Genomic DNA, 22,543 nt, shown 5'->3' with positions numbered 1-22,543 from the left:
GCTAAAAGCAGCATAAAACCATACTCACTCACTAACTTACTCACTCACACCCAATTTCCCATAACCACTTCCAAACCCACATCCGCTCACACACATAATTTGCGGACCCTCTACTCAGGGATTAATCAAGTGTCCTTGGCAGGCAAAGTGGGTTAAAAAAAGACATTTCGTTTAAAATGTTTCCAATCTGTGAATTTGTAATGACATTTGCTGCAGAAGACTTGCCTCTAAGCAGGTCTAGATAATAATAATAATAATAATACAACAAGCCAGGGACCAATCTCAAGACCAGCCACAGGACCACCAGATGCAAGGATGCACCAGAATCCACATGGGGATCGACTGACCAGGGCTTTGCCACATATGACTATGACACAGTTGTTTCACTAACCTCCCTATACTGTGTAGATGAAAATGTATGAAACTATAAACAACTGAAAGTCTGAACCGAAAATCAAACTACATTCCTTATTTGAAACTTTTAGCAAATGAAAACCATCTTCAGAAATTAATTTCAAAATGTGATATCAACAAACTGTAATATAATATTCTGAAAATTTTGTCAACATTGATTTAAAAAAATATGTGTTCATGTAAGAAAATAACAGGCAAACAAAATAAATGAAATAGCCATCAAAGTATCTTATCTGATTTGAAACAAACAAATTCCATATCATCTTGCCTAATTTTCAACATCTTTCGACAAATAATGAATTTATTTTTGTTGGTAAACTGAGAAGCCGGAGGCATTACATATTTTCATTAAAAGTTTAATTTCAACAAACCTATTCCCAATGACAATGTTTGTATTTGATGGCTTTTATGGAAAGTAACATGAAAATTAACGTTGCTTTTTTATGTTTTTAGCATCCAGACATGGTCATAATGACAATCATCAAAATCCTAATGAAGATAAAATGTCATATAAATCTCTTTATTCATGATTAAGAATTGTAACTGACAGATTTCAGCAAAGGACATCATGAACCAATAGATAACTTCCCAACTGCTGAACCAGGCACTATATGTCATACAAAACTGTTGGTAGTTGATCCGAGTTACAGAAAGCCACCACATAACACAGCTAACTTCGGCCATGTAAGGACTTGATATAGACAGCTTGGATAATCATCTATATTAATCGTGAGATTGGATCAATTACTTGTAATCAGATTTTTTTTTAAACACAAAAAACATCTTTTATTAACCTTATTAGTTTAAAATCAATACCATAATTTATGACACATCATTTATAGGGGAAAAACAACTATAAAAAATCCACAATTCCCAACACTTGGTGATATAAAAATAGGCATCATTCAACATCTAGATGTAGTTGTTCAGAAGATGGAAGTAATCAATTCCCCATATAAAAAGACATCAAAACTAATATTAAGATGTCAGGACTGCACTGGAAAAGATTTTCTCATATATTTTTTTCAGTTTACGTGGTCGGTTCGGATCCAGAAACACAAATCCATGAACATAAAACATTCAAGCATTCATGAACTATTCATAAATGTTTTTGAAGAATTTTGGGCGAGCTGTTTAAATATTAAGGAGGGTAGTGCTTCACCATAATGTGAGTGTGTATGTGAGTATGTATGTGTGCGTGCATGTGTGCATGCATGTTTGTGGGTAGCAAGGATAAAATCACCATTGTTGGACTGAAGAATCAGACATTCATACTTCAATGAACTCACACAAAGTAAAAGTCAATTCTCAATTGAAATGACAAATTCAGATATGGTGTGTTTGACACAACAGTAAAAGTTCGGAATACAAAAACAATGCAGTCTAATTATCATTAGTTACGGATCTGACAGAAGGAATCAGGCTAAAATTCAACCATGTGAAAAATACCTTTGGATGACATGAAATGCCAAAATAAAAATGAATACAAGGTCTCCACGACATTTCTTTCACATGTTCTACAAGGCAAATTACAAGATCTCACATAACTAAATCAGGAATCCATTATAATCATCAATATGTCAGCATAGACCCTGTTTCTTAAACAAAACTCTCTCATTACAAAATTAACAGAAAAGAAGACTTGGGCCATGTACAAAATCTCCTTACCTTTTGTTAAACATAGTTACTTTAATAGGAGTCATTGCTTTACAAAGTACACTTCAACAACTATCACTATCAATGTCACTTTAAATTGTAGATAGCTCCTTTTGAATTATGAACACATCCAGACTGCCAGTCAATCAAATGGCAAGATATTTCTAAATGACACTTGGTTCCTTAACATTAATGATATCAGTGCTTCCTTCACCCACTCAAGTTCAATAATAGTCCCTTAAAGCAACAAGGATCTGAAACTCTGTGTGTGCTTCCTGACCACAATCATTAAACATCATCCTTTGAAATGTCATTGAAGACTGAATCTTAAAGAGCCAAAAGCCTTAATTTGCCACTTCTTGGGAAAAGAATTGTCGTTTTGTTCATTTTCATATCAACAATATTATGTTACAGTTTGGATGTATCTGATGCTGCAGGACCTGGCATGACACATCAAGGGATATTTGATTCACAGGAGGGAGACACACATGAGTGATGTGCTGGATCTTGCTTTTAGTTCAGTCGTCTTCTGTAGTGAAGGTCATATCAGATAAGGATGTTGCTGTTGCTGAAGCCGAACATCAGTAGGCCAAGATTGTTTGTTTGTTTGTTGTTTAACGCCACACTCAGCAAATATTCAAGCGGTATGACAGCGGTCTGTAAATAATCGAGTCTGGGCCAGACAATCCTGTGATTGACATCATGAGCATCGTTCTACCCAATTGGCATACGAAGATATGCATCAACCAAGTCAGCGATTCTGACCACCCAATTCTGTTAGTCGCCTCTTATGACAAGCATATTGCAAGCATTGTTGCTGAAGACCTATTCTACCCCGGATCTTCGCATGTGTGATGAACTATAAGGTTGTATCTATGGCCCTGCATTTGTAACAGTACAGTAACATATGTTGATGCATTCCAACCTCCACTAGGTTTTTTTAAATACATTGGGGTAATCTTGATTGTCACAAGACTGTGTTAAGACTGCATTAAGATGTTTCTGGAACACAAGGCCCTGAATCGCAGTTTAGCGTATTTATTTTTTACGCATTTTATTGGTATCAGATAAGATGTCGGATATGCAGTTTTTTCGGGATTCATTTGGATATATACAAAGACGAAAGGACAAGATGGCACAAAGTAAATTGTTGAGCAGTTGGCCAAATGAACGTTTTCAATCTGGCTTCCATAGCTGTTATGTTCAGTGATCACAGTACAAAAGTGTTGGAATTAACAGTTTCAGTATCAAAGGCTTTGTGGTGTCAGACAAGATTTCAATAATGAAAACCTTCATGATAGACAGACTGACATACAGACAAAGGACATCTCATAGTGATAGATACAGTAACTTCATCCTAGAAGACCATGACAGTAACCTCACCCCAGAAGACAGTGACAGTAACTTCACCATAGAAGACAGTGACAGTAACTTACTTCACCTAAGAAGACAGTGACAGTAGCCTCACCCAAGAGGACAGTGCTAACAACTTCAACCCAGAAGACAGTGACAGTAACTTACCTCACCCCAGGAGACAGTGACAGTAACCTCACCCTCAAAGGCAGTGATACTAACCTCACCCAAGAAGACAGTGACAGTAACCTCACCCTCGAAGACAGTGATACTAACTTCACCCTAGAAGACACTGACAGTAACTTCACCACAGAAGACAGTGACAGTAACTTCACCCCAGAAGACAGTGATACTAACTTCACCCTAGAAGACAGTGACAGTAACCTCACCCTCAAAGACAGTGATACTAACTTCACCCTAGAAGACAATGACAGTAACATCACCCTCGAAGACAGTGACAGTAACCTCATACCAGAAGACAGTGACAGTAACCTCACCCCAGAAGACAGTGACAGTAACCTCACACCAGAAGACAGCGACAGTAACTTCACCCTAGAAGACAGTGACAGTAACCTCACCCTCGAAGACAGTGACAGTAACCTCACCCTCAAAGACAGTGATACTAACTTCACCCTAGGAGACAATGACAGTAGCCTCACCCCAGAAGACAGTGACAGTAACCTCACCCCAGAAGACAGTGACAGTAACATCACCCCAGAAGACAGTCACAGTAACTGACCTCACCCCAGAAGACAGTGACAGTAACCTCACCCCAGAAGACAGTGACAGTAACCTCACCCCCAGAAGACAGCGACAGTAACTTCACCCCAGAAGACAGTGACAGTAACTTCACCCCAGAAGACAGTGACAGTAACCTCACCCCAGAAGACAGTGACAGTAACATCATCCCAGAAGACAGTGACAGTAACCTCACCCCAGAAGACAGTGACAGTAACCTCACCCCAGAAGACAGTGACAGTAACATCACCCCAGAAGACAGTCACAGTAACATCATCCCAGAAGACAGCCACAGTAACTGACCTCACCCCAGAAGACAGTGACAGTAACCTCACCCCAGAAGACAGTGACAGTAACTTACTTTACCTCATACCAGAAGACAGTGACAGTAACCTTGCCCTTGAAGACAGTGACAGTAACTTATCTCACCCAAGGAGACAGTAACAGTAACCTCACCCCAGAAGACAGTGACAGTAACCTCACCCCAGAAGACAGTGACAGTAACCTCACACCAGAACACAATGACAGAAACCTCACCCCAGAAGACAGTCACAGTAACCTCACCCCAGAAGACAGTGACAGTAACTTACCTCACCCCAGGAGAGAGTGACAGTAACCTCACCCTCGAAGACAGTTACAGTGACCTCACCCCAGAAGACAGTGACCTCACCCCAGAAGACAGTGACAGTAAACTCACCCTTGAAAACAGTGACAGTAACTTACTTCACCCTCGAAGACAAATATAGCAACTTACCTCACCCTAGAAGACAAAGATAGCAACTTACCTCAATGGGATGTCACTGACTTCAAATACACTTTTTGTCTGTAGAAATGCACTCTGGCGTGAAGTGTAAATGTCTGGAGTATCCTGCAAATTGTTAAAAATATAGACATTAAAACCCTAGGATTGATTTCTTTTCAAAGTTTAGGAGGCAATGAATAATAAAATATTTACGTGTGACCTTACATGATCCACTTGATTATTTATCATCAACTCATCTTAAACATAACAATCATGGAACTTATGTGTCACTGTCTCAGAATAGGTTTGATTAGAAAATTTGATTTGACGGAAGGAGAAAATACAATTATGGTGTGATATCAATAGTGCTAACAATGTATGTTGGTATATATCATAGTGTTTATAGTGTATGCTGGTATATAGAGTCTACAGTGTATGTTGGTATATAGAGAGTCTACAGTGTATGCTGGTTCACATAGTGTCTACAGTGTATGCTGGTATATATAGCATCTACAGTGTATGCTGGTATATGGAACATCTACAGTATGTGCTGATGTATAGAGCATCTACAGTGTATGCTGATATATAGAGTATTTACAGTATATATGTGCTGGTGTATAGCATCTACAATGTATGCTGGTGTATAGAGCATCTACAGTGTATGCGAGTATATAGAGGGTCTACAATGCATGCTGGTATATAGGGTGTCTACAGTATGTGCTGGTGTATAGAGCGTCTACAGTATGTGCTGGTATATAGAGCATCTACAGTGTATGCTGGTATATAGAGCATCTACAGTATGTGCTGGTATATAGAGTGTCTACAGTATGTGCTGGTGTATAGAGCATCTACAGTGCATGCTGGTATATAGGGTGTCTACAGTATGTGCTGGTATATAGGGTGTCTACAGTATGTGCTGGTATATAGAGCATCTACAGTATGTGCTGGTATATAGAGTGTCTACAGTATGTGCTGGTGTATAGAGCATCTACAGTGCATGCTGGTATATAGGGTGTCTACAGTATGTGCTGGTATATAGAGCATCTACAGTGTATGCTGGTATATAGAGCATCTACAGTGTATGCTGGTATATAGAGCATCTACAGTGTATGCTGGTATATAGAGCATCTACAGTGTATGCTGGTATGTAGAGCATCTACAGTATGTGCTGGTATATAGAGCATCTACAGTGTATGCTGGTATATAAAGCATCTACAGTGTATGCTGGTATATAGAGCATCTACAGTGTATGCTGGTATATAGAGCATCTACAGTGTATGCTGGTATATAGAGCATCTACAGTATGTACTGGTATATAGAGCATCTACAGTGTATGCTGGTATATAGAGCATCTAGACTTCTGCTGTACAGTACATATCTCTCAATACATAATATAAAGGATCCCAGAAAATCTCTACTTTTTAAGAAATTGGAGAAATCCAAATGAGTATTGTAGACTTGGGAATATTTGGATAGTTTTGTTCCAGAGCCTTTACAACCCGGCCCCCATTTGTTCAATAATTTGTTTCAGACAATGAAACTTCATTACCCATACAGAGTCCTTTTTAGAACTGCATGTGACCTAATATTAGAAACAAGCATGCCTCTAACCATGGATAATGCAACATATTATGTTGTATGAACAAGGTTTCACTGAAAAACCAAACAATATAATTATAACAGCAACATCAATTTCAATAATGAAATTTGCACAAATCAGCTTCATCACCACCAAGTCCCTGGTCTATGTACAGCTGCATAATATTCCTGGGAATAGACAGTGGACAAATTAAACCATAACATTTGAGAAAGCCGAGAGCATCTTCACCACGAACCCCCATCTCATATGTATCCTCACACGGTCTGTGTTCGATGAACAAATACAACCTCCTTTCCCATGCTAAAAAAATTATCCAACAATACATTCAGTCTCATTTAAAAACGGTAAAAAATACATTACAAATAACAGAATTAAATCATTTGAACCAATTAAACAAGATCAAAGTCGAAATGAAAACATTTTGTGGTTAAAACTCCACAGGTCATGATTGCTTCAGAAGTTTGTTGTGAAATGACTTTAACCCTTTGCTGGCAGCTATAGTTCAAATAGCTCGTTTCTATCGATTTCACCATTCCTATTGAACATCTGTCTTTGGCAATTCAATAAGAGTGATTATTTCCTTCTGCATCTCGAGGACCAATGTAGCTTCTTTATACCGCCACTGTTTACCCAGGGTGCACCATTCTCTTTGTTGAGTAAACACTTCCTGTGATATCAGTCATCAGCAGAGAGTAGCCACCGATAATGATTATTTCTTCAAAAGAATATGATTTAGATTAATTCTAGACTTAGTCCAGCTGCTAAGTCAGACTTACTTTATGTCTTCTGACTAACAGGTTAGTATGGAGCATGCAGAACTGTGATTTGTTACAGCAATGCACTTCTGTCAAAGCTGGGCTCAGGTCTGTAAACTGGATGTGTTAGCAAGAACCATCATCTCCTCAAAGCCCCTTAAATCTTAATATACCACCATGTACTTCCATTCTGAAAACATCACTTTCAGACCTCCAACCTTTCAGATATTCAACAGTCACCAAGTTCCATGATTTTACAAGTACACAAGTGCTCAGTAAGTGCCAATGAATGCAAGTACAACAGCTTTCCAAAATAGTCTCAAAGATGACCTTGACCTTTGACAGAGGGCAACCAATATTTCATGTGTTTGGATTTTGTTAATAACGCAACAAAACCCTTTCCATATCCAATAGAAATCTCTGCATAAAGACAAACATAAATTCAGTTGCATCCCTTTAGAGGTTACCATGCCTCAAAAACAGACACTGATAAAACTGTTTTTTACCAAAAGTGAGTGAGTGAAGGTGGCAAGTGAGTGAGTGAAGGTTGAACATGAGTGAAGGTGGCAAGTGAGTGAGTGAAGATGGCAAGTGAGTGAGTGAAGGTGGCAAGTGAGTGAGTGAAGATGGCAAGTGAGTGAGTGAAGATGGCAAGTGAGTGAGTGAAGGTGGCAAGTGAGTGAGTGAATGTGGCAAGTGAGTGAGTGAAGGTGGAACATGAGTGAAGGTGGCAAGTGAGTGAGTGAAGGTGGCAAGTGAGTGAGTGAAGGTGGCAAGTGAGTGAGAGAAGGTGGCAAGTGAGTGAGTGAAGGTTGCCAGTGAGTGAAGGCGATGAGAGGGTGATTATGAGGTGAAGGAGTGACTGTGAGTGGAGCTTCACACAGATTCGACAGCACATATTATCCAGCAATACCCAAACTACATAGGAACACCAAGAATTGGCTTCACAAATTGCACCCACATGTGTAAATGGAAGCCAGAACCTCAGTGCCATTAGAAACACAGGGATCTGATTTATGGTAATTTTAGACTAACTCCAAGTAGATGTTTGGCTTCTTTTCCTGCACATCCCTTGGAAGCTCACACTGAAGGACTGTAGGATATCAGACAAATTGGCTTCTTTTCCTGCACATCCCTCTCACACTGAAGGACTGTAGGATATCAGACAAATTGGCTTCTTGGGTACAACTAGTAACAAGAAACAAGAGCTGTCATACTTTAAATTTTGCTGAGCTGACCAGTACCATGGGTGGACCTACTGGACAGTACCAAACTTTAGATATATTCACAATTTCCAACAGTGACCCTTCATGGTAAGTGGTAAATCTTGTCTAGTCTAATTAAAGAGAAATATAGGGGACAACTCCCATCATGAAATCCAGGTAGAATATCCTACCATGAAGGATGATCATTTACTGTCCTAACACAGTTTCTGAGAGTCAAACATTACTATTTCAGTTCATGGCTTTGTGTTGTAATTCTGGCATATCGAGATATGTATCATATCGTGACCAGTCTATTGAGATATGTACTGGTATTGTATAAGGGCCCTTCATATAGTATTGCACATTTATTAATGATCCAGCTATAGGATGTCAGGCTATAAATAATTGAGCCTGGACCAGACAATCCAGTGATTGTAATAATAATAATAATCATCATCATCATCATCATCATCAAAAGTGAACATCATCAAAAGTGAACTATGTCATATCAAATCACTGAGTTACATTTTTCATTCATTTCAGGAGTGATAAGAACAATCCATCCTCATCTTTATCCATGCTTTAAATACCCTTTGAAACAAATCACCTTTGTTGTACATGTAACATGACCAATAACCACACCTGTTCTTCAGCCTATTCTTACCATCTGTCATACCAGCCCCATACACATAATGAAAACAAATATGAGCCATATATATCTCCCACCTTCATGTCAGATCCAACAGGAAAGACAGCTAACATAAATGACCTCCCTCACCAACTTATGACTCCACTGACAGCCCCATTGGAGAATGACGTTGTAATCTGTAGGATTTTGGCGAAGCTGATGATAAATGCATCATCTACAAGTGATACTGTTGTGCACTGAGGCTCAGGCATGGAAACATCATCTGCTTCTAAAGCAACCTCGGCATTAAGTGCTCAGAGATGCATTATCGCCAAGTGGGTCTTCAGAAATATGACATTTTTATGTGAGGTGTCCTAAGATCAGCACAACATGAAATAACAGCAACTCTGTGTTTTTGCCAAACATATTTCACATCCTAATTGGACAATAAAATAGTTGATTGTTCTCTTGTTGCTTCCAATTTTCAATAAACAGAATTTTTAAGATGAGAAAATAAGTTTGTTTATTGCAATTTTGTCAATGAGTTATCATTTCTTGACTCAAAGGATGACACCTTGTCAAAATAGGGTCCTCAAATTGTATTAATTTACTTCTACAAAAATGCAGGGAAACTTAATTTCACTGAGTAAAAGTTTATATATTTGATGTTTACATAGAACAAAATCCATAAAGTTTGAAAGTTTGTTTAATGCCTACATTCAGAAATAATCCCCATCATTATGAGTTTCTGACTGGGCATGCTTCAGAACTGAATCATTGTAACAACTTCCTGGGATATTCAAAGTCAAAGGCACTGTAGCTCACCTGACAGTCTATGATCGACAATCTGAGAGAACATGTCACAGATATGATTTAGAATAGTGGAATTAACCATTCTTGTTCCCACATCTTTTATCTGACTATTGAGTTAAGAATATGAAGACACATTATGCCATAGCCAAACAGCTTTAAGGACAATGAACAAAACATGCATATATGATCTTTCATAGAAGTGAAGTTGAACACATCAACCCAACCTAATTTATTACCTAGAACCCTTCATACACATAAAATGTAATTGTGAGGACACCTTTAAAGTGCAATTAGAATGTCAAGAATATGATATAATGATATCATCTGCCATCGCCTTCATTATTGCGATCATGAAATACAGATCATTGTCTTTCACGACATGGCTGCCAAAGAGAATCAGGCTAATAGTAGACTGAAGGTAATAAGCACTTTGATTCATGTATTTTTCTCTAATCCGGAATGAAAGTGTTGGACTTGCAGTGGCTCATGAAAGTTTCCAAAATGGCTATTGCAATTGGTCGTTTTAGTTAGGTTGTTACTGAACGTTTCCTTAAAGAACCTATGCAATATAGTCGGGTCAGACCACAATCTTGTTTAGACATAGACATGTTTATCCAGACTGTATGAAAGAAGGAACAAAGAACGTCAGTGTCGGGGTGTCGGGGTCACAGGGTCATGTACCTTTAAAGTAGTCTGTGGCAAAAAAGAGACCTATCTTTGAAGGACTGCTAGTTCTAGAGTGGTTGGGTTTTGCATATAATTTTGCACCTACCTGGACTTTTAATTCCATTGACAGCATTTTCACTTAAGTGACACTAACGATTAAGCTGTCAAGGATTAAATGTAGAATAAAGGACAAAATACTCCCATACTAACTACAAATATGCCAAATTTCAGAACAAGAGGGCTGAGTAAAAGCCTCTAAAGGAATTCAAAATATGGCTACAGTGGTGACCATGTCTGAAACTGAAACAGAATTCTAAATGTACACTTTAGAAACACCATAGCTTAGGAAATTCATATATTCATGCAAAGTTTCAGCTTCAGAAGCCTTGTAGTTTCTGAGGATAAGTAAAAAATGCTGTATCACTAGACAAAAGTGTACATAAAGTCAAAGGTCATGGCTAGATAAAAAATACAAAAGATGACAAAAACATATTATGTTATTATTATTCCACATGCTACAAATTTTATACATATCAAATTTCATAATCATAATTGGCAAAACTGACATTGTCAATATGGATTAAAATCGAATAGGAAATTCTGTGAGAAAATTTTAAAGACAATACATGGGATCTTTTATGCAAAGTTTCAGCTTCACAGCCCTTGCAGTTTCCAAGGAAAGGTCAAAAATACAAAAGTTTACGATGGGAAGACAGGTGATGGACAAAACACATTACATGAGCCTGCTTGATTTCCAGGTGAGCTAGTAACTGCATACTTGGGTTCATTTAGATGGAATGCAAGATGGTCTAGAACTGATAATAAATAGAAATTCTCTCATACACAACATAAACCTATAGCCCTTCTGTTAATGCCATACATCTTTAATGCTTCAAATGGTCAGAACAACACTAATAATGTGTGCAGCCTCCAGTTAAGTAAGAAGGAACTGGACATTTCAGTTCACTTTGGTTAATCTAAGACAGTCTAGGAGTGAGATTAGCGCTGGTCCTGATGGCAGTTGGAGGCAGGATGAAGAATCACTGTGTCAGTATTCCATCACAGTCAAGTGCTTGCTGACAAATTATGGTCCTCCCATGAGTGCCATTAATGTCACAACATTGCTTTCTCAGATGGAGTTTAGTTTTATCTGTCAAGACTCCTTCTTACTGCCACATGTGTTTTTGTTGTGATTTAAAATAGCATGCCCAGTGTCATACTTTTATGGGTATTTTCGTGACTTATTTGAAGGAATTAATATTAAAGTGAACTTTTTGCAAAACATGTACACTGATCATAAAATATTAGACCTTGTGGCCGAGTTCACATTGATTTTTATCATTTACGTTACTGAACACATGCAGCTATGTCTGTAATCATCCATGAGTACATGAGTAGCCCTACATCACCACAGCTAGACATTCACGGGAATGACACTTTGAAACAAACCTCAGTTGACAGAGAATGAATACATATATCATAACTGCCATACTTTGAGTCGTTAAAAGTAATATTTGTTGTAGTTTGACAATGAAATGTCAACATATTGTTTTTGCGATGGAAATAGCGAGATCCGACATTTCACAAAAGTGCTACCGCATGACCTTGGGTATGGTTATCATTATTTTGAAGATATATGGTAAAACCTGCAATTAAAATAACACAATATCAGAATATAATATTAGTAGTAAAATAGTAGTTTAAGATACTATCTTTTCTGATCCTTGCATCCAAAAAAATTTCCGTTATATTTTTGGTATGTTTTAACATACTGACCGGTAGATTGGGAGAAAATGTGTGTACAGCTGATTGCTACTTCCGGCTTAGTTTGCAATACAATACACAAGGTAATCTCTATAAAACAATGCCTAGCATGACAAAAAATACAATCAAAGTGGAAAATCATTATGTGTAATGATATTTAATTGTAAATTTCACATTTACATTATAGCGATGTTCATTCACCTGAAGCGATACGATGTAGCATTTTTACCAACAGAAAAAGAGTTTAATGAAACCCATAGATAAAATAAAGCCGACCCATTCTACAGAATCTTTTTCTGGTCCTCAAAATTCGGCTTATCTACACCTTTTGGGTACCAAATGACACAGCCAGGTCATATATTTATTGCAGTCATCCCAAATAAAGTAATGTTTTTTGTGAAGGGAGGTAAGTTATACGATGTGCCAGCCCTTGTAACTTATCATCCGATTGTTTCAGAATATTTGCCCTTTTTGTGAGTTCCATAATACCACAGCTAGATCAAATACTTTCTAACGAACATGAAGTAATGGTTTTTTTGGCATTAAAGGATCTACTGGTCGAGTATTTCAATAGTTGAGAGATTTAATCATGAACTACTGGGTAATGGTGTACACTGCTTGACATGAAGGGGAAAATGACAGTTAGAAAATTGAAGTCATTCTCCAGGCCATAAATCCTTGTGTTTATATATATGCAAATCCCATACATAGATCAAGTCAGGAAACTGATGAGCTACATTCAGTTGGTGCTTTGATCATGGATATTTATTATGTATTAATAGTGATTTAATACTGCATTTATCTGAAATTCTGAATACTTTCATTTGAGTGAAATAACATGCTGGAACGACTTTCAGTCTGCCTCACTGACTTTTCGAGTGTGAGTAAGATCATGAAGATCAATAAGAAAATGTAGAATAAATACAACATTTGACTTTACTTGTCAAATAAAATGTATATTTCATCGAAAATATCAACTTTGTCTGGTCATTTGGTAAGACAAAAGTGTTATCTGACATGAAAAGTCAAATATCCTCTATTTATTACCCAAATAGTTTTAAGGAAGTTTACAAAAATCTATACCAAGCACATGTGTAATAATTATTCACTGACTTCATACTAATAGTACTAATACAGTACTAAGAGTACAAAGTGATATATTTGTAACAAACCATCAACAGAGAATGAGGTGAAGTGAAATGGGGTTTAACATAGCGTTCAAGATGTTGGCACTTATTAAGTGACGTGCATGCATGTATGTGTGTGTGTGTGTGGCTGCTTGTACTAGTCCGGACTGATGCCAAGTTTATAGTGCTAGCCCACTAAGATACCATGCCACAGTTTAACATGAATACCCCACTCAGACACAGTATACTGACTCTGAGCCGACCAGTCATTATTTTAGCCCCTTAATAACGAGTGCCAGATAGGGTAACAACAAGTACCATCTTTTAATGTCTTTTGATAAGATGCAGATTGTACCCTCGACCTTCCACTCTCTGGGCCGACGCCCAACCACTAGACCATGGAGGAGGCCCACCAGAGGATGAAGCCATAATAAAACTAAATAAATATATATGTGTGGAACATGGGGATAAATGCATAAATAATTCACTAACAGACAATTTCCCTGTATTCCAGCGAACACAACATATGAATATGAATATTGCCGAGTTCCTTCGTTATCATAGGTGATCTTCAGAGACTTTGCCCTATTTGGGAAATTAGCCAAAATATACTCCAATGGAGATGCTAAGCTAGAGACAATATGTTTTCCTATGTAAGTAAATACACAGACATTCTCAAATTATTTTGTTAAAAGCTTATCTCTTTATCTTGTTTCCCTGGATACGCAAAATATAACAGTGAAAGATTGTAAATGTCTCAAGGCACCTTAGGTGTCATGTATCTATGCCTTACTAAGGCATCTTGAACAATGTTGAAGTATGACTCCAGAAACAACCACTATTCTTGTAATTGAAAAAGATTTATAAAACAACCAAATTGAACAAAGTTGACTTGAAGAATTATTTTTTTGCCAAGGCTCCATTTAAGTGAAAATGGCCTTCAGAATTTGATCTTGTTTATGAAGAGACACACGTATGTGAAATTTGAAATTGATTTGAAATTACATTATTTCCCGCCCTTATGTATTGATGATGCAAGGCTTGGAATTTCTACCAATGTCCCAAAGGTACAGTAGCCCACCTTAATGATATGCTTTATAACCAGAACTGTGCCATCTCTTTGACATCAAACTCACAAAATTCATTTGATGTCATACTCAATCATGTAATATTGTTTCAGTAAATGTTTCACTAAAATGTGATGATTTCAAGAAAATATGATGTCATCATAAGGAGAAACATTCTTGCCAAAGTATGTATTTTGAGAAAACTAAAACACAGGGTCAAAACAAGGTCAAAATTTAATGTTATGCAAATAACATTACATACATGTTTCATCCCAAATTAAACTAAATATAAAACATCAATGTCAGAGAATAAATTATTCTATTATCTGCCATAACAGATTTATTTGGGCATAGATGGCAAAATAGTGGTGAAATTATATGAATGGATTACTGAAAACCGGTGATGACACCAGGTGTGTGTGAAAATGGTAAGCATGTCCTACACCAAAGTTCTTAATATTTTGTACAAAAATCGTTGAGAAATGGCCATAAGATATTTCAGCAAGATTACATGTATGTTGCGCCCCACTACAAACTACTCATATACCAGAGTGAGTGAGTATGGTTTTACGCCGCTCTTAGCAATATTCCAGCAATATCACGGCTGGGGACACCAGTAATGGGCTTCACACATTGTACCCATGTCGGGAATCGAACCTGGGTCTTCAGCTTGACGAGCGAATGCTTTAACCACTAGGCTACCCGACCGCCACACATATACCAGATTTCATGACAATATGAAACAACATGTCTGAGTAATGGCCATATGTTTCAGCATTCAATGTGGTCCAAGTGTAAAGGTCAAATCAAGATCAGATCTAAAATATCACAAAAATCGAACATATTGCCTCTGTAGAAACACAAAAGTGAATTTAGATGTATATTGTCTCCATTGCAGGTGTGGCTGTAACTTTGATACCATTGACGTCGCACCCGATGATGCAGGCCATTCAAAATGACACCTTGAACTATTGTCTAGCACGTATACCGTCAGTGAGTAAACAGTTCCTCCCTGTCTGGACTGATATCCTACACAATCCTGGTGTTGCTGAAGTTGTTGTGGTGGCCGCAGTGGTTCTTTCACGTTAGTATTAATCTGTCCTGTGCTCTGGTGGTGATATGTAGTCAACCGGATCTGGGAAGGTCACATGTTGTCTCATTTGTCTGATAACAGTTCCACAGAATTGTAATGGTGTTTGGTGCTACTTGGAAATACCTGGCCAAAGCTGAAGATGATTCTTCTGTTTGCAGTTGGCCGAAGGCGTTCTTGCGTTGAGCTTCCGTCAGCCGTGGCATGTTTTCACTGTTCACCTGCTACAAGATTGTTGATGGCATACAAATGAAAACCCAACGTGTTACAGCCAAACAAGTGAAGTTGCACATGCATGTCAGGTTGTTGTGTTTTTGCGATTTTTCCATCTTTTCACCAAATTTCAGCAATACCTCATTTTTTCCACAGAAATCAATCCCAATCCATGCAGAATTGACCAATTCATTTTTGGTATTAATTTTGGATGGATACTTACGATTTTTCTACTTTTGCAATTCTTTTTTTGCAGAGTATATGTTGAGCCCCACTGATATCTACACATTTATCAAATTTCATAACATTTTGAACAAAATTGACTGAACATGTGAACATCTGTCAAGATTCATATCAAAGATGAGTGAGATCGAGCCCATGTATGATTCTTGGTTTGTCAGTACCACATCCATGTCTATGACTACCTGCATAACTTTGGGCTTTCCTCTTGAATAAAGCAGATATGCAGATATTAAACTCAAATTCCCTGAAAGCAGTATTACATAAAATACACCAGAGATTAACCAGTCTTGATTATCCGCCGAAACAGATTCCAAATTTATTCACTCTTGACATAAAATTAATGACATTCACAAATTCATACCACAGTAAAAAACTTGGATCCAAACATTATCCGACTGGCCATGGTGTTAGCATCTTCCTCTCATTCAGGTAAATGATATGCAAAGATTGGTATCCAAACAAAACACACCCAGTGCCAAACCTCAATGTAGAATCATAGGTGTGACTCCTCACAATTAACTTCGTAAATAAGTAGTAAAAAGACTCGTAAGTTGCTGTGAATGGCTTAAGAACTAGGGTTCAAGTTTCATGTGGGAGGATAGTCATATGGAAGCTATCACTGCTAAACAAAGTGGCTTTTCTAATGACTGTTTGATGCTGCTAATGACGGTTTGATGATGGTAATGACCGTTTGATTCATGTTCATTAGTGAGACATAACCCAGATTATGGGGATCCTCAACCAGTTTTTGTCTGTGAAGAATTTTCCCCAATTTGACAATGAATGTCACACCCTGTTTGAACCTATGTTTCTTTCTCTAAATTCTTATCTCGATTACTTTGATCTTTCTAACATATCCATGACATAAACATATCTTAATTGGGGACTTAAATCACTAATCCTGACAGGTTTCTATTAATGCACCACAGTACAGCAGTTGGGCCTCATTTCAAATCTTCTCACTGGTGCAGATCTCTAGTGTTATCATCCTCTTGTCTTTCTATCTACTCCCCCACGAAGAATCGGTCTTCAGCAACCCACTCTTTGTCATAAAAGGCGACTAACAAGAACGGCTGGTCAGACTCACAGACTTGGTTGATGCTTGTCATCGTATTCCAATTACGTTGATAGATTGCTCATTAGGGCTGGGACGAGTCCAAATTTACAATCCGGGTACCCTCCACCCTATTACCCGACCCTACCAAGGTACCCATTGTAGATATTAAGAGATAGGTACAAACTGTCCGATTTGGAAAAGTTAGACCGTAGCCCTGGCAAAATGTATTTAAATACATGTGTAAAACGATCTGGTCATGCATACACTGAAGTTTACTGCATGGAGTTTTATCTTTATTCAAACATATAAAAGTCAGAAGGAATGGGTGCATTGTCAGAAATAAATGTGAACAACACTGACTTGTAGTATAACCATAGAGTTTTAGATCATTTTTTTCATTAAACAATTTATCACGTGACAAACCACGAGTCCGGGTATAGTCCTGTGGGTACCCGAGTCCTACTCCGCCCCGCCCTATTGCTCATGATGTCAATCACTGGGTGGTCGGTTCCACACTTGATTATATTACAAACTGCTGTCATACAGCTGGAATTTTCCAGAGTGAGGAATGAAACGAAATAAAACAAATCATACATACTTCTCAAAAATGTTTCCTTGTATGGCCATAACAAGGGTAAAGGTGAACCTCGCTGAACACTTTCCTCTTCCATATACGGTCATTAAGACACAGAGACAGATAGAAGAATGGACTAAAAGATTGGGTATAGTTCACTTGATACTCAAATAATGCAGAAAACAAAAAAACTCAACAAATGCTTGTAAGAATAGAACAGACAAACCAGTGATTGATATTGAGGGCAACAGCCCACACTTTCAGGGAATGATGACACATTAACCATATAGTCACTTCTAATGACAAGCATAGGTTGCTGGGGATGACCAATTCTAACTTACAATCCCCATGTGGCGCTTCCTTGAATACCTTCATGAGGTTACTAAAGTGGTGCATTCCACAAATCCATTTAAAAATCTTCATATTACGAAATCTCTTCAATAGTTGTAGACTGAATGAAATAAAGGAGCATATGAAATGAGTACCAAATTGGCTATTAAACAAGACGGCATGAGGCCAGATCATCCTTTTAATGTTTTCCTATATGTCCAGAGGTATGTCAAGAACAAATCTGTGTTGACTTGAGGTTTATGTACTGAAGAATATCCTTAGCTTCCATCACAATACTGTCACACTAAGTAGACAGGTACACCTGCCAAATGGTCAGTGTCACAGTGCTTATAATCATACTTGGTTTGTTTTTGTTCAGATGTTTGTTGTTTAATGCCACACTCAGCAATATTCCAGCTATATATTTCTGTAAATAACTGAGTCTGGACCAGACAATCCAGTGATAGATATCATGAGCATTGATCCACACAATTGAGATACCATGACATGCATTAACCAAGTCAGCAAGCCTGACCACCTGATGAAGGAGTATAAGCACATACTCCGAAGCTGACATCCATAAATTCCTTCCTTATGATTATCACTTTTAAATGCCTTCCAAAGACTTCACCCGATCTTGTTAGTCGCCTCTTACGGCAAGATAAGTCACCTCTTACGACAATCATGGGTTGCTGAAGACATATTCTAACCCAGATGCGCACTATCAGCAAGTACTCACCTACTCAGTAGACAGGAAGACCTCCCAGGATGGTCACGGTACTATCATACTCAGTAGACCAAGAGACCTCCAAGATGGTCACAGTTCTGTCCGGGGTTCAATCCCCGGCCGCATCATACCAAAAGATGGTACTTGTTGTTACCCAATCTGGCGCTCGGCATTAAGAGGCTAAAACAAGGACTGGTCGTCTCGGAGTCAGTATACTGTATCTGAGTGGGGTATTCATGTTAAACTGTGGCATGGTATCTCAGTGAGCTAGCACTTTTATACTGCATCAGTCCGAACAAGTACAAGCAGCCACACACACACACACTTACACACACACATGCACGTCTCTATATAAGTGCAACAAACTTGGAGGCGATGTTAAACCCAATTTCACCTCACCTAACAGTACTGTCTGACTCAGATAGTCACAGTACTATCATACTTGGTAGACAGGAAGACCTCACAAGATGGTCTCAGTACTATCATACTTGGTAGACAGGAAGACCTCACAAGATGGTCACAGTACTATCATACTTGGTAGACAGGAAGACCTCACAAGATGGTCTCAGTACTATCATACTTGGTAGACAGGAAGACCTCACAAGATGGTCACAGTACTATCATACTTGGTAGACAGGAAGACCTCACAAGATGGTCTCAGTACTATCATACTTGGTAGACAGGAAGACCTCCCAAGATGGTCATAGTACTATCATACTTGGTAGACAGGAAGACCTCACAAGATAGTCACAGCACTATCATACTTGGTAGACAGGAAGACCTCACAAGATGGTCACTGAGTACTGTTATACTTGGTAGACAGGAAGACCTCCTAAGATAGTCACAGTACTATCATTCTTGGTAGACAGGAAGACCTCCCAAGATGGTCACAGCACTATCATACTTGGTAGACAGGAAGACCTCCCAAGATGGTTCTATCAGACTCAGTAGACAGTAGACTGGCAGACCTCCCAATATTCAGTCCCAAGGCTGCAGCAAATGTCAGTAACAATTCCCAAATGTGAATTAAATTGTATTTACTCATAACAGGGCCATTAAAAAGAAGAGTATGAATGCAAAGTTAAAATATCATGTTAAAATGCCTCTGACATAAGAACTTTAAAAAAATCCAAATTCAGAAGAACGGAAAATATTTTCCCAATCTGACTGCCAAGAACACTTAGTTTAGAATCCTAGATAAATCCCAAGAATTCTGATTACATGTTCTACAATAAATGGTTCATTGTGATATTTTAATCAAGCACTTACCACCAAAAATAAATTGTGTAACAAACACCACATACATCGAAGTAGGAGTACAAGCTTGGCAATCAACATGACACAATTTTTTGAACACACCTAAAGCTATTAAAGACTGATAGACAAACATATGTCAATTGAATTATCCTGTTGAAGAGCTACATAAAGTGTAACCCAGGAAACCATTATTCAGTGCCAATTTTTAATAGAAAAGCAGAGAGAAGCGTTAAGTCTGAGCATCAGCTGTTGAGCCGACTTTCCGTTGCCGCCATGACAGCTGCGGAAAGCAATCGGCTGCGAGTACATGGAACCCCTACCTAGTCTTAATTGTCCATGTTGCTACGTCTCATTTCCATTCAGATTAAACTAACTCCTGCTACACATTACTTGTATGGTAAATGCATTTCCCAAACTTGTGCAATTAGGCCATCCATTTGTCTTACCGTGGATCTGCCAAACCAAGAAGTGGGTAGCTACTTCTATTATGTGCCAAGCTGAGACTACGTTTATCCTGAGAGTGTAGAACCATTGGGTAGAGATTTGTTTATTAGGCCATACATCTCATGAATATGCACTTTTAATGCTTCAGAGTAGCTTAAGTGATCCTTAAAGTATGCTGTGCAAAGACCAATGGAAGAACATTGCCTACTGTTTTGTCATTCTTTAAACACAACAACCATCAAAAACATGATAAAAACTTCAATTTTGTTGTTTATTATGTCTGAAGGAATCTTAATATATAATCAACATCAAATGAAAAGAAACTATTCACATGAGGAATAATTAGCTATTTCTAAAAATAATCAGTAAAAGATTCTGCAGACTTTTACACAGTGTGGAATTATAATAGTATATTTTAATGAAATTGATGTTGTAGCTACAGAGTCAAATTATTTAATGGTACAATATTTAGCAGACTGTCAATTGTAATTTAACATCATCTCTTCAGACTGTCAATAGTAATGTAACACAACGTCTTCAGACTGTCAATTGTAATATTACATCACCTGCCATCAGACTGTCAATTGTAACTTAACATCACATCTTCAGACGGTCAATTGTAATTTAACACCACGTCTTCAGACTGTCAATTGTAATATTACATCACCTGCCATCAGACTGTCAATTGTAACTTAACATCACATCTTCAGACAGTCAATTGTAATTTAACATCACGTCTTCAGACTGTCAATTGTAATATTACATCACATGCCATCAGACTGTCAATTGTAATTTAACATCACGTCTTCAGACAGTCAATTGTAATTTAACATCATACTTTGACTACATTATGTTAAAGTATAGTACCACATACACATGCCTTATATGTCCCTACACAACAGAAAACAGGTGTGACCCTCAACAAAATCTTGTCTCAATTACCCTATAAGTGACAGAATGTGAGCATGAGTTTTATACAACTCTTATTAATCAATACTCAAGCCACATCATAGTGTGTCACACATTTTACCATTGTGACCAGTGCGACGACAACTGTAGACTACCCAATCACCCCTGTTTGATGTATATCAGAAAGTCAACTGCCATTCAGCAGCCATTGGTATGCCTCCAGGCAAATCTAAATTCCTGATTTTATAAATCTACATAATAGTACCAAACAACCATTCCTTCATACACAATAAAACTGTCAGGAGACACACTGTCTTCATCACTTATTCCTGGTTAATCATTGGTAAGGTTTCATTTGAATAAATCCTGAAAATCGGACAAGTGTCATGCAGTTCAACCGTTTTCATGTATCTTTGTGATATAGTCACTTGTGGGTGAAAGCATAGGCTTTTATGTTTCATGAATAAACGATGTTAGTTGCTCCGAGACTGATATGGGATTAAAACGACAGAATAACAGAATTAATGCTACAGCCATCTACAAAGTGTTATTAGATCTATTATTTCTCAGTTTCTTTGTTGTTTAACACTGCATAATATTCCAGCAGGCACCTTCCAACAATACAGCAGTGGCCTGTAAAATATGTAGTCAAAATGAGACAACTCTGTGATATTATGCATAGTGTCCAGCACATGTTGACACTCAATCAGCCAAGCCACCAAGCTTCACCACCTCATCCATATAATCACTTCCCATGACAAGCATTGGTTGCTGGGGACCACCAATTCTAATCCAGAATTCTCACAGGGATCTTCTTTGGAATCCCAACATGGGGAAGTGATACATTGCGCCACACCACTGCAAAATCTTCACATCTATGAATATATTCTACAGCTACATACAGAACGAATGAAAGCAGAATATGAAAAGGGTATAGAATCGGCCTTCGTGTGTGTTAAACAAAACTACATGATGCCAGACCACTTTGCTTTTCTTATGAATTTTGTACTTGCTACTTCATCAATATGTCAACATGTAGCACTGGAACAAATCTGAGGCGATTTGCGGTAGGAGCTCTTTAACTGAAATTTGAAACAAAAATACCAATAAAAAGAGGTTCTAACACGTCAAAATCAGCACCTTTTCATTTTCATTTTTTTTAATTAATGTT

The 22,543-nt window shown here is 37.9% G+C and overlaps 2 protein-coding genes across 2 annotated transcripts in view; one reads left to right on the top strand and one right to left on the bottom strand.

Moving 5' to 3' along the window:
- Positions 1 to 22,543, bottom strand: part of LOC124136674 (zwei Ig domain protein zig-8-like) — a 429,679-nt gene that overhangs the window by 337,569 nt on the left and 69,567 nt on the right. The window contains exon 2 of the mRNA XM_046502651.2: positions 4,947 to 5,029. The gene's annotated coding sequence lies outside the window, so the exon portion shown is untranslated. The remainder of the gene's footprint in view (positions 1 to 4,946; positions 5,030 to 22,543) is intronic.
- On the top strand, positions 3,353 to 4,771 carry LOC124136720 (lisH domain-containing protein C1711.05-like). The gene is made up of 4 exons (XM_048391566.1): positions 3,353 to 3,497; positions 3,602 to 4,153; positions 4,228 to 4,455; positions 4,596 to 4,771. The coding sequence occupies exons 1-4, from the start codon at positions 3,353 to 3,355 to the stop codon at positions 4,769 to 4,771; spliced, it is 1,101 nt and encodes a 366-aa protein (XP_048247523.1).

This window comes from Haliotis rufescens, unplaced genomic scaffold (assembly GCF_023055435.1).
Source record: "Haliotis rufescens isolate VD_foot unplaced genomic scaffold, xgHalRufe1.0.p SCAF_1, whole genome shotgun sequence".
NCBI classification, from domain to species: domain Eukaryota; kingdom Metazoa; phylum Mollusca; class Gastropoda; order Lepetellida; family Haliotidae; genus Haliotis; species Haliotis rufescens.
Note: the sequence above shows the minus strand (reverse complement) of the source record. Positions and strands in the feature narration are given on the sequence as shown.

Excerpts from the sequence above, each read along its gene's own strand:
- LOC124136720 (XM_048391566.1), top strand. The coding sequence starts at position 3,353 with ATGAAAACCTTCATGATAGACAGACTGACATACAGACAAAGGACATCT. Across the intron at positions 3,498-3,601 it reads CACCATAGAAGACAGTGACA|GAGACAGTGACAGTAACCTC; the intron begins GTAACTTACTTC and ends ACCTCACCCCAG. Across the intron at positions 4,456-4,595 it reads CATCCCAGAAGACAGCCACA|GAGACAGTAACAGTAACCTC; the intron begins GTAACTGACCTC and ends ATCTCACCCAAG.